The sequence below is a fragment of the Colossoma macropomum genome, unplaced genomic scaffold, assembly GCF_904425465.1.
Source record: "Colossoma macropomum unplaced genomic scaffold, Colossoma_macropomum, whole genome shotgun sequence".
Taxonomy (NCBI): Eukaryota; Metazoa; Chordata; class Actinopteri; order Characiformes; family Serrasalmidae; genus Colossoma; species Colossoma macropomum.
In genome coordinates this window covers 4242063-4255595 of record NW_023494805.1, presented here as the reverse complement: position 1 = coordinate 4255595, position 13533 = coordinate 4242063, and the positions used below count along the sequence as shown (strand labels likewise).

General features: G+C 40.8%; 1 protein-coding gene across 1 annotated transcript in view; it reads right to left on the bottom strand.

Annotated features, from left to right (window-relative positions):
- Nucleotides 1–2314: 2314 nt before the first annotated feature.
- Nucleotides 2315–13533, bottom strand: part of sorcs2 (sortilin-related VPS10 domain containing receptor 2) — a 408078-nt gene continuing 396859 nt past the window's right edge. The window contains exons 25-27 of the mRNA XM_036596509.1: nucleotides 11965–12067; nucleotides 7450–7607; nucleotides 2315–3972 (exon numbers count right to left, since the gene is read on the bottom strand). Coding sequence (XP_036452402.1) covers nucleotides 3908–3972; nucleotides 7450–7607; nucleotides 11965–12067 — 326 coding nt within the window. The 3' untranslated portion in view covers nucleotides 2315–3907. The remainder of the gene's footprint in view (nucleotides 3973–7449; nucleotides 7608–11964; nucleotides 12068–13533) is intronic.

Sequence of the window (13533 nt, the reverse complement as noted above, 5' to 3'; positions counted from 1 at the left end):
TTTAAGGGCTCAGTGCACTCAATAGTCATCCTGGGGCCGAAGTCAGAGCTTTAGCGTCTCACAGATGCTCAGTTTTCTACTCCAGCCAGCCTCTACTGTTTGTCCACATTGGATGAGTGGTCCTTAAGCCCCTCTGGACATTGCAGTACAAAACAACCACTACGTGATTAGTGCAAGTGAGATAATATCTTTGTCTAGTTACGATCTCTTAAGCAGAGGAGAGGCCAGTGCTCAGAGGCCTTGTATTTCACCATAACTGGCACCATCCATTCATACGAACCACCCTGACTGAGACACCAGCAACAATTACCACTAACCAAAAGAATAGAAAGTAGTACCGTTATGCACATCATGGAACAGTGCAGCATTTCACACACAGCTCTGTTATTGAGTGAACGTTGTGCGAACGTTGAGTGAACGTTTCGGATACAGTGAGATTATTAAGAGGAGCTTCCAGTAAACATCAGACAAGAAAAGGTGAGAAAATGTAGAAGTGACTGCTTTAACTACGCAGTAACGTGAGAGGCTTTTGGGAAACTGTGCACATTTTGGTCTTCAGTGTGAAATCACCAGGTGTATGAGGGACTATGTACAATCGGGCGTTTGTTTTTTTGTCTTGTTTTGTCTGTACACATATCTATATACACAAGCCGAATGAAAGGGAACCTCTTGTATTTTGCCTAATATAGGCTTGTACATACAGCGCCACACCTGCAGAACTCTTACAATGGGTAGCCAAAGCTACACCGGGGACTGAGACCACTTTGACTTTGAGTCAAAGTCTAACACACCTAATTTTGATGAAACAACACCTAATAATTAGACGACCGTGCTGCAGGTAGTACGATCGGCGAAGAAGGGACTTTAAAATGAGGCACAGTCATTTGAATGATGCTTCATTTCCCTTCTTCCGCCTCATTTTCGAGTCTTCTGGTGTCCTGTTATTGTTTATTGTTGCGATAATAAGCGTAACCGTACTTTTATTCGTAAAAGGAGAAGGAAAATCACAGAAAATCGTTCCCTGTTGACTCCAACTAGTGGAGCGTCTTGCGTTTTATTGCATCGGAAGCTGAGGGATGACGACTAATGAAGTATAAATAACTTTTAGGATTGACGAGATCAAATAAAAACAAAAAAGGCGAGACACAAGAAAGAAATAGGAAAGTTATGAATGGAGTGGAGAACATCTCGTAGTTGTTGTTTCCCTTTGGCTGCAACTATCAAACATTGCTACCCCTGAATCAAAAGCATTGCTCATCCTGGTCACTAAAACACACACATTTGACCACATCCTCACAGCCCCCTCCCCCACCCAAAGAAAAGACCGGAATGGGGAGAACGGCTAATAACAACCACAACACCAGTCAGGCCTGAGAGAGAGAGAGAGAGAGAGAGTGAGAGAGAGAGAGAGAGAGAGAGAGAGAAAGAGAGAAGGTCAAAAACAGCACTGAAACCAACAAAAAGGACAGAGAGGGAGAAGAAAGAGGTCAAAGGGAAAGGCGTAACGTCACAGGCCACAATTACCACCATACATACAGCAACAACTAGCAAGTAAAAAAAGTGACATTCTGTGAGAGAGTCTCTGGGACGGCCAATCAGAGTACACGGAACAGTCATGTGACAGGTGTAAGGGGTGGTCCCTGGCCGTTTGTGAAAGTGTAAGTGCTGAGGCAGGTAGGGAGTGTGTCCCCTGGTCCCGAGAGAACAGAGGAAGAGGGGGAGGAGGAGGAAGAAAAAGACAGAGACTGGACTGCCCTCATACTGCGAATTTGTATATGCGGCTACGTCTCAAATGGCTCCTTAATCCTATGTAGTGCACTACGTGGATCATCAAAGTATGGTTTCCACACCCAAATAGTGCATTACGCATTTAGCTGTCACTTAACTAGAGCCTAACACCTTGTACTGCCCCTCACTGTCCACTTTATTGGAAAAACCTACTTTGTACTTCCAATAACTGGCCACTTTATTGGAAACAACTACCTTCTACTTCTATTCACTGGCCACTTTATTAGAAACGTCAACCTTGTACTTTCATTCACAGGCCACTTTATTAGAAACACCTACCTTGTGCTTCCACTAACTGGCCACTTTATTAGAAACACCTACCTTGCTCTTCCACTAACTGGCCGCTTTATTAGAAACATTTACCTTGTACTTCCACTAACTGGCCACTTTATTAGAAACATCTACCTTGTACTTCCTCTAAGTGGCCACTTTATTAGAAACATCTACCTTGTACTTCCTCTAACTGGCCACTTTATTAGAAACATTTACCTTGTACTTCCACTAACTGGCCACTTTATTAGAAACATCTACCTTGTACTTCCTCTAAGTGGCCACTTTATTAGAAACATCTACCTTGTACTTCCTCTAACTGGCCACTTTATTAGAAACACCTACCTTATAGCTCCACTGTATGGACATACAAATACTGTAGCTCATCTGTTGCTGCACAGTTTATCAGTCCCCCTCTACTCCATTCATTATTGGCCAAATTCTGACCACAGAAATGAAGTTGTCCAGATGTATTTGGGTGGTGTGCCGAGAATGGACCACCACCCAAATACATCTGGACAACTTCATTTCTTCAAGTAAGGGTCTAAAACCCACCTCTGAATGCATTTTAACACCTGGAAAACAAATGATAAGCAAAACAAACTTGTAAAGTAAACTAGTGAAACACTATCACTGGCTAACAGAACTGTTTTCCCTTTGCTAATGGTAATGTTTATTTTTAATGCATGTAATCTGTTAATCAACAATCTACATTAATCTACTAATCTACATTTATCTGAGCTTTTTGGGGGACTTTCCAGCCATGCTAACTTTCGCTATATCTATGAGCTAAGAACAAGCTTGTTGACAATGTTTACGAGCGCACTATCGCCCTCTACTGTGAGCTCTACCTTCGCAAGGCTTGGGATTGTTGAGAAATTTTATACTTACTTTTTTCCCCACCCTAAAAAGTCTACATTTCCACCCAAATCTAGCCCAGCATTGCTCATGGTAGTCCCCATTCTCGTTACGAGATCACATCTTGCCCCAGGATACTACTGACATGGTAGTGTGTGTGGTGCTGGTACGAGTGTATCATCTGCTAGGTTGAGAGAGGACCACCACCTAAAATCTACCACTGATGAAGGACCAGAAGATGGAGAACACAAACTGCATCCACAGATGAGCTACAGTTATAACTGTACACCAGCAAGAGCGGGTTTCTGATAAAGTGGCCAGTGAGTGTACACCATGTGTAAATACTCCAGCAACACCGCTGCATCTGATACACTCGTGCCAGCACCACACACACTACCATGTCAGTGTTGCTGCTGTGCTGAGAATGGATCACCACCCAAATAACAACTGGACAACCGCATTCCTGTGGTCAGAAACTGACCAGTGATGAATGGGGTAGAGGGGGGCTGATAAACTGTGGTGCAACAGATGGACTACAGTCTGTAACTGTTGACCTGTAAGGTAGGTGGAACTCAAAATGGGCTGTGGAAGCTGTAGTTACATAGTGCACTCTGTAGGGAGTAGGGAGGAATTTGGGATTCAGCCTTTGTGCGTGTGCTTGGGGTGGGGGGTCCCCTACGTCATGCGAGTTAGTGCGTGTGGTGTTCAGTGCAGCTGTGGGCACAAAATCCTCTCTCTGGATCAATAAAACACAGACAGAGAGAGAGATTTACAGTAGAGACGGTTAAAAAGAGAGAGAGAGAGAGAGAGAGAGAGAGAGAGAGAGAGAGAAAGAGAGGTTGAGTGATAGAAGGTTTTGCTGTGGTGGGTAACGGGTGCAGGTGTGTCTCCACTCTTTCTTTCTCTCGTCCGGGTGTGTTAAGGGTCACTGGTGGGCAGAACTGAAAGGCATTTGTCCATTTTGCTGGCGGCTGCTGCCCCCTGCTGGCCATCAGCTGCTCAGGTAGCTATGCAGCTCCCTCGAAGTGATGCTGAGTACTACCCCCGAGTGGTTGCCTAGCAACATGAACAAAAAACAAAGGGGATTTGAGCTCAAGTTACACGGACTATTTTTGTTCTTACTTACAGTGAAGGCATTCCCAACAACAGCGTACAGTAGTTTAGCCCCTCCCATTCAGCATACAGTAGTTTAGCCCCACCCATTCAGCATACAGCAGTTTAGCCCCGCCCATTCAGCATACAGCAGTTTAGCACTGCCAATTCAGGCTTCAGCAGTTTAGCCACGCACATTCCCGTTGAAGTGATGTGGAGTGTTGTTCCTGCAGACAGTCTGTAGCAGAGTTACTGGAGTGGAAGATGCAGGAAAACGATTAAATGTTTAAATGGTTAAAAGTTTAAATGGTAAAAACAAGATTAAAAACTGCCAATCAGACCTAGCTGAGAACTACGTGGGCTTGGCCTAATATTCTAATGAGCATGTGTGATTGACAGCCCTCAGTCACAGACTTACAGCCTGCTACACCCCTGAAGCAGAACTAAACACAACAGTGTGAGTGTAGAAATGAGTGAATCGGGATCTACAGGCGGTGATGTAGGCCATCATCGCTGTGTCCACTCACTAAAAACATCATCCAGCTTTTATATGGAGACGCCTTAAAGACGGTCCTTATTCACTTCACTGCTGGATGTGCTGTTGGTCTGTCACACAACGACAGACAGAAGAGCGAGCTTGATAGCTCAGTTATGCTGGGTAGCTTTCGCTTGGTGGTTAACATAGAAAGACTGTTGGCAGAAGACAGTGTTGTTAAAGCTATGTGGGCGGGACAACTAACATCAGCCTTGTGATTGGTGAGGACAGCGCTTACATATGATCTAAGATTAGAACCACCCAGTTTACACCAAACATAGAGGACTTGGCAAAATACACTGGGCCTTTTTCCTGGGCACTGAACGGTTATTCACAGGACATATTCTGGAATATGAAAAACAATGAAAATATAATAACTAGAATAAAATAAACCATCTGGTTCTATTTCCAGATTGGGGCAGTCGTGGGCTGGAGGTTAGGGAACCAGCCTTGTGACCGGAAGGTTGCCGGTTTCATCCCCTGAGCTGACAGTACGTGACTGAAGTGCCCTTGAGCAAGGCACCTAACCCCCAACTGCTCTACGCGTGCTGTGGATAGGGCTGCCCACCACTCTGGGCAAGTGTGCTCACTAGTGTGTATGTGGTGTTTCACTGCATGGATGGGGTAAATGCAGAGGTGAAATGTCCCCATTGTGGGATTAATAAGGGTCACTTATAGAGAAAGATTTAGGTTCCTGGAGCTTTAAATCAAATGAAACTTGACTCCCATCCCATCCATATACACGTATACAGTGGAATAAATACATTCCTACTGCGCTTCCTTAGCCCTGCTGGTAAAGTCATAGAAACTATTAAAGGTTTCTGTTAGTGCCTGGTGGTGTCCAGTACTCCATAACGGTATTTACTGTTTTCCTGAAGGGTTGATATCACAGTGTAAAGCATTTTAATGGTTTAACTGGTGGTCGGGGACTGATTCCAGATGCATTTGATGGTTTCCTAATGAGATGTCTCTAACGGGAATCATTAAGCCAATTCCCACTAGAAAGCAAAATGTTGTAGCATTTTAATCCTGTTTTTCAGCAGGGATCAGTTTACAGGACAACACAGGACACGTGCTGAGTATTTCACTTAGAAATGTACCATCAGGTAAACACCATCTCTGTTTCAAACACACTGATTCAATCCATCAGAGCATTTAGTGAACCAGCCAAGACCAGGTGCAATTATTCTTAACCCTTGTGTGGTGTTGATGTGTTTGTTACTCAGTGGTCTGGTGGACCCACCGCATTATTGATTTTTTCAATCAGTACAGCCATAACAGGTTATGTTATGGGGGCAGTTGTAGGCTGAAGGTTAGGGAACCAGCCCTGTGACCGGAAGGTTGCCGGTTCGATCCCCTGAGCCGGCAGTACGTGATTGAAGTGCCCTTGAGCAAGGCACCGAACCCCCAACTGCTCCCCAGGGGCTGCGGATAGGGCTGCCCACCGCCCTGGGCAAGGGTCCTCACTGCCCCCTAGTGTGTGTGTGTGCTCACTAGTGTGTATGTGGTGTTTCACTGCATAGATGGGGTAAATGCGGAGGTGGAATTTTCCCGTTGTGGGACTAATAAGGGTCACTTAACTTAAAAATACCAGATGTTTAAAATATCACGAGTGCCCAGCGTAGGGTTCTCCTTTAGCAGCTGTAGCCAGTCAGCAGCCTGTCCATGTTGTCCACCCTCACACACACACACACACACACACATATATATATACAAACACACACACACTAACAGCAGGCCATGTAGGAGGCCATGTGTGGGGGGTGAACAGAGTGAAGACACTGAAAATGGGTTATTTTATATGTTCTTCACAGAAAATGAGCAAAGACCAAGAATCTGAGGTTGAAATAATAATAAACCGCATCATTTTTTCTTTGGGTCCCACAGACCTGAACACCACACAAGGGTTAAACACTGCAGTGAAAAGACAGCTTCAATGAATAAATGAAAATATCTTAATTAGTATTGTTTTCCAGCTATGATAACAAGCATTGTTTACAGAGCGCCTTCAGAAAGCAGTTCAAAAAACACAAATAAGATCAAATTAAATGTAACAGGTAGACTGCCAATCAAAAGTTTAGAAACACCTGACTGAATGCACAGTTGTGTGCAAATGTTTCGGCATCCCTGTTTTTGTGTTGTTGATTGTGAATAAGTGAACACATCCTCTACAGTGAACACAGTTCTGCACACTTTAATACACAATTAATGTTTATTTGCAGTAATTGAACAATTTAACATACTGGGGAAATGTGGCCTGTGCAACAGTTTGTATAATTTATGTTTTATTTTCTAATTTGTTAAACTCAGCAAATAAGTAGAAACTGTGCACTAAGATTTGCAGAAAAATGTTGTGTTTAGGTCGGTTCCCTGTGGATGATGTGTTAAGTTATAGTACTATACATATTTTGATTTGAAGGTTTATGTTTAAATGCTTGACACTGGATTCTAATAATATAAAAAAATAAAAAAGTTAAATAAATTTCAAGCCTATATAAAATATAAAATTTGTGTTTTGTTATTATCATATTTACTTTCAGTGGCCAGTGTGGTGTGACCACATGTGGCTACTGTAAAGAAAATCTAAACAAACTTGTTTTAACTTTTTTGGTCATTGCATTTCACAGACACTGATTCGGACAAAACTGCTGGGTTTAACCCTTACATGCTCTATTTAATCCAGGTTTAAGTGTAATCTGGGTCTAGAAAACCAGCCCCATATGTGTTATTTCACAGTTGTGTCTTCACTGTTGTTCTACATTAATTCTAAATGTGTACAATTGTAAATTCAGTAAAGCCTTTATGAGCGGGTGTGTCCAAACTTTTGACTGCCACTGTAGTTTCTGTGGTTAATAATGGTTGGTTAGTAATCAGGTTAGTCTAAAGTAAAGGAGATGTGCTTGTACCTCCGCCGTTACCTAGAGTCTGCGAGTCCAGGTCGTCGTCGATAAACTCCTCCCCCTGAATGATGTTTTGCGTGTCGTCGCTGTGATTGACGGGGCTGGTCATTTCCTGTTCCTTCTCGTTGTGCATCTGGGCGTAGACATTGCGGCCCGGCAGCTTTCTGAAACGCAGCCAGGGACGCGTTAGGCTGTCCTCCTCTGGTCTCAGCAAGGAACCATGGCTTTTGTAGTTTTTCCTGTTACAGTTTTGTAGTTCATGTTGTGTTATGTTTCATTACGATGCATCCAGAAAGCTGGATGTCAATGAGAAAGACGAGCGTGTGAGCATGCAGTTCTAATCTGGGGGTGGTGGGAGGCTGTAAATGTGGTTTTAGGAAGGATTTCAGGCAAAACAAATGTTTAAAATGGCTCGTACTTAAAACTCATACATGATCTGTGTTTGCGTGTGTATATTTCTATACAGTAATGGGGAAACAAGTACTCAGACACTTTGCTTTTGTTATATAATAAACCTCCAGTGCAGATATCTACTTCAGATTTACACACATGATGTATTTATGAGTACACATTCACAGTCAAACTAAAATTGATAGGGAATTTATAGGGAAAAGGTATTCAGATACCATAAATTGATAACATCTGTAGTTTGTTGCAAAGCTATTGGCATCTAAGGCAGGGGTCGGCAACGTGACCCTTTTACTTGCAGTAAAATAGAGCTCTGCTGGTTGTTATAACATAGTTTTAACAGTAAATGGTCTTAAACGCTGGAGTTAATGTAGAACTGCTAATTCACCCTTTAGTAGCTAACGAAACAGCAAAGAGAAAGATTTAAGTTGAACATCGATAATTTGGAGACTAATTTGCATTTATATTCACTCCAGCTGGTTTCCTGATACGTTTCATCTGCAACAAGAAGCTGTCAAACGCTAAAAAGTCACAAAGCTGAAGTCGCGTCTCGTTCGCCAGCTTCTTGTTCGAATTTTCCCGTTCCACCTTAAATGGTGCAGCAGTTACATTCTGGCGCCTCAGGCACCATTTAAGGCGGAACGGGAAAATTCAAACAAGAAGCTGGCGAGCGGGACACGACTTCAGCCTCGTAAAAAGTTGACGTTGAAAGACATTTTACAAGAAACTGCTCTACTTTCGTTTCCTGCCAGAGATGCGAGAAAAGCAGCTACAGCTGAGCTGAAGCTTAAAGCAGAGCCAAGTGAGTCTGTGTTTTCGTTTGTATTATGTTTTTTAGCCTATACTAGCACATCAGCGCATACTGAGACACATTTAGAGCCGATAATAAAATGGACATAAAACGTTGTGGCTCCCAAGACAGTTTGATTTTTGTTGAAAGGACAAAATGGCTCTTCTTAACATTTGGGTAGTGCCCCTGGACTGAGCAACTAAGTAATTAACTTGTTCCAGCACTGTGGCTCAACTTTGGCCCACTGTTCTTGGCAAACTGTCTTCAAAATCCTCCATACATTTTCAAAGGGACTCAAATCAGGTGATTGTCTTGGTCCTGTAAGCACCTTCACCTTTTTTTCAGAAACCAGTCTGTTATTTTGGCTGTATGATTGGAGTGGTGGTCATGTTGAAACGTCCATCTTCTCTTCAGATTGTTTCTTAGCCGATGAGACTAAGTTTGTAATTATCTGCGACGATTACCAGCCCATGATGTTTACGTCTTTAAATGTGGGGATGTTTTTCTTTAGATGTGGAGATTAAGGACATTGGAAGAGGCAGGTAGTTGTCTGTAGCAATAAATGCCAATACATGAAAACAATGCTTAGGTATGAATGATTGTCCTGACTTTCTGACTTATTCTGCAGCTTAATTTGGTATGAACTGGTACATGTGAGGATTTAGCTGCAATTCCCTATTTTACCATAGGGTGTCACCAATTCCTGCTCTCTCCCAAATGTCTTTTTATGACTCTTGTATGGGTCAAAGCTCCTGTAAATGGACTCCTGCCAAGTATTTCTTTATGAATCCCGGTTTCTGCATGAGATGTTTCATATGCACATTCCAGACCCGTCTTACTGTTTATAAATGAGGCCCCAGGTATGTTAATATAGGTGTCTGAATATGTCTTTCTTCTTTCAATTCCACTTTTAAACCTTTCTGTATCCATATGGAAAAAAATTTGGACATATATTTTTATATATTTGAAATGCATTTCAAATACATTGCAGTCCATACAGAAATACATTCCAAACACTAAAATTTATTTCAGAATATACTGCCATATTAACCAAATATATTTTAAAATGCATTTATTTTAAAATGTATGGGGAAATATTACACATAGAAATGTGTAATATCTGCAATAGTTGTTAACTACATACAAAAAATATAAAAACATTAAAATATATACCATATATAATAACAAAAAATACAATAACAAATATAAATAAGGGCATTTTAAAAATGTATTTAACAAAAAAAAATTTTTGGCCATTTTTACTCATTGCAAAAATATATTTGATAAACACATTTGGACAATACACTAAAAACGCATTTTAAGATATATTTAATAAATAATACATTTTTGGCCATTTTCATACACTCCAAAATATTTAAAAAATATATTTGAAATATATTTTTCCCATATGAGTAGGTATGTGTTCTATGAATGAATATATGAATGTGTTCTACTTATTAATATTTTTTTTGTATTCATATTCATAAGCACAAAATCAGAAGACATTAAGTGTGTAAGTCTGAAGTGAATATGTGCGCTGCAAGCAAAAACACAAATCAGTGTCTGAATACTTTCCCACGCTGTATTTTTGTGTGTCATGCATTACCAGATCCAAAAGGGGTTCAAAGGATAAAAGGCTGCAAGACAAAAACTGCAGAAACATTCACTGATAAACTCATCACTGAACGTTTGGTTTGGCCAGAGATCTAACGCACACAACCGGACACCGTTGTGTAGTTTGCTTTTGAAGTTTGCTTCTTTAGTTTCAGCACTGGAGCTACGAGGCTAATGTAGCTAATAAGAAGCCCTACCAATTAGCACGGTGCTAAGTAAATGTCTAAATCACTGTATGACACAGTGTTATCTATAAACACGGACTGAGTGACCACTGCTGTTATGGTTCTGTGTATTTTGTCCATGTTTATGGAGGACAGTGTGTCATACAGTGTCAGAAAGACGATCAGGCCTGATGCTAATCAATACTGTAAACTACACTGTAGCTCCAATTCTCAACTAAAGAACTCGAGTTAAAGCTCAGCTTCAGAGCAAAAGTGTCTAAACTTGGCCAAACTATTGCTTTAACAAATATTACAAATATTACAAATGTCAGAAACAGAACAGAACAGACTGTCTCTTGTATTTTTCAAAGGTCCAGGCATGTATAAACCAATATTGTATTCATTTCCAAATACGGTAATATCGCTGAGAAATGCAGTAATATTTTGCACTTAAAAATGCGATAAAAGCCAATTATGTAAAAACTGGCCCAAGAATGTACCAAACAGACTAAACTGATACTGTAATTTTTTGTAATGATAATGTAAAACTATTACATTATTGGGAATTTATAACATTTTCATGTTGATCATGTATAATACTTTATTACTTTATTGGGAATTTATCATATTTATTATATCATATATGTCATTTATCATGTATACAAGTTGATCATTTGATATGATACTTTGTCTGATATTGTAATGTAATGTTAATTTTTAGTCCATATTCTACATTTTGCAGAATGCAGAAAAGCACAGTAGGAGGCCACTGGGGCGTGCTTTTAAAAGATAGATAGATAGATAGATAGATAGATAGACAGATGGACAGATGGACAGATGGACAGATGGATAGACAGATTGATAGACAGACAGATCGCTAGATAGACAGATACATAGACAGATAGATAGACAGATAGACAGACAGATGGACAGATAGGCCGATAGATAGACAGATTGATAGACAGACAGATAGATAGATAGACAGATATAGATTGACAGATAGACAGACAGACATACAGATAGGCCGATAGATAGACAGATAGATAGACAGACAGACAGATGGATAGATAGAGATAGACAGATATAGATTGACAGATAGACAGATAGACCAATAGATAGATAGATAGATAGATAGATAGATAGATAGACATACAGACAAATAGAAGTAGATAGACAGACACACAGATAAATAGATCCGTTTTGGATGAATTAGTTTCACCCTTTAAAACAATAATAAGATCAACTTGTAAATATGATAAATTCCAAATCTTATCATAATAAAATATTACCTCACTACTAAAATAGTATGATATTATCAGTTTAGGCACTTTATTACATTATTAGGCAAATTATTACATTATTTTTGACCAAGTTCGGTGCAAAATATAGTTACATTTCTGGGCAATAATACATTATTACATTATAACATCATAACATACTGTGTTTAATTCTAGAAATGAAAGCTAGGGGAAGTGAAATCCTGCAGGCAGAACAAAAAGAGTTTAAAGAGTGCAGCTGACGTAAGGCTTTAACATCAAAACGTACCTTTTGAACTTGTAGAGGAGGAAGACTCCAGTAGAGAGGAAGGTGACCAGCAGAATTCCAGCTAAAGCCCAAACTCCTGGACTTCCAGCTCCAGAGTTATAGCCTGTGGTCAGAGAGAGAGTACAAACACAAACACCTGTGTTACCTGTATTGGTTGGCAAAGACAGTCGCAAAATGTTTTACATTAAACATTTTATGTGAAATAAACTCAGCAAAAACAGAAGCCTGTAGAGGACGTGTTTACTTATTTGTCTTTAGACGATCCCCTATCTATATCAGGCATGTCAAATTGAGGACTTTCCAGGCCAAAGTGCTGCGGAGATCAGCCGTCACCCTCATCTAGCACTGAATTCAGTTCATAAAGGCCTTGTTAATTACCTGAAGTGCTGAATCAGGTGTGTTTAATGAGGCACTGAGCTGATGCCTGCAGTGCTTTGGCCCACGGTGACTGGAGCCTGACACATGTGATCTATATGTAATAATAATATGTCCCCTATTAATCATGCACAGTACCTGTAAGGACCTAAACTAAAAACATACAAAAATTAATAAACAATAATAATAATTTTCATATGTATCTTATATATAAGTGCCTCCATGTAAACAACAATAATATGTACTATATGTATTGTATACAGTACATACAGTGAATAAGTGAACACTTCCTCTACAGAGAACCGGTCAGGCATAACATTCTGACCACCTCCTTGTTTCTACGCTCATTGTCCATTTTATCAGCTCCACTTACTATATAGGTGCACTTTGTAGTTCTACAGTTACAGACTGTAGTCCATCTGTTTCTCTGATACTTTGTTAGCCCCCTTTTACCCTGTTCTTCAGTGGTCAGGACCCCCATGGACCCTCACAGAGCAGGTAGTATTTGGGTGGTGGATCATTCTCAGCACTGCAGTAACACTGACGTGGTGGTGGTGTGTTAGTGTGTGTTGTGCTGGTCTGAGTGGATCAGACACAGCAGCGCTGCTGGAGTTTTTAAACACCTCAGAGTCACTGCTGGACTGAGAATAGTCCACCAACCAAAAATACCCAGCCAACAGCGTCCTGTGGGCAGCGTCCTGTGACCACTGATGAAGGACTAGAGGATGACCAACACAAACTGTGCAGCAGCAGATGAGCTATCGTCTCTGACTTTACATCTACAAGGTGGACTGACAAGGTAGGAGTGTCTAATAGAGTGGACAGTGAGTGGACACAGTGTTTAAAACTCCAGCAGCACTGCTGCGTCTGATCCACTCACACCAGCACAACACACACTAACACACCACCACCACATCAGTGTTACTGCAGTACTGAGAATGATCCACCACCCAAATAGTACCTGCTCTGTGAGGGTCCATGGGGGTCCTGACCACTGAAGAACAGGGTAAAAGGGGGCTAACAAAGTATCAGAGAAACAGATGGACTACAGTCTGTAACTGTAGAACTACAAAGTGCTCCTATATAGTAAGTGGAGCTGATAAAATGGACAGTGAGCGTAGAAACAAGGAGAAAATGTTCTCTGTATTTCTGTCCTGAAAATGTATGAAAACAAACACACACAAATCATAGTCA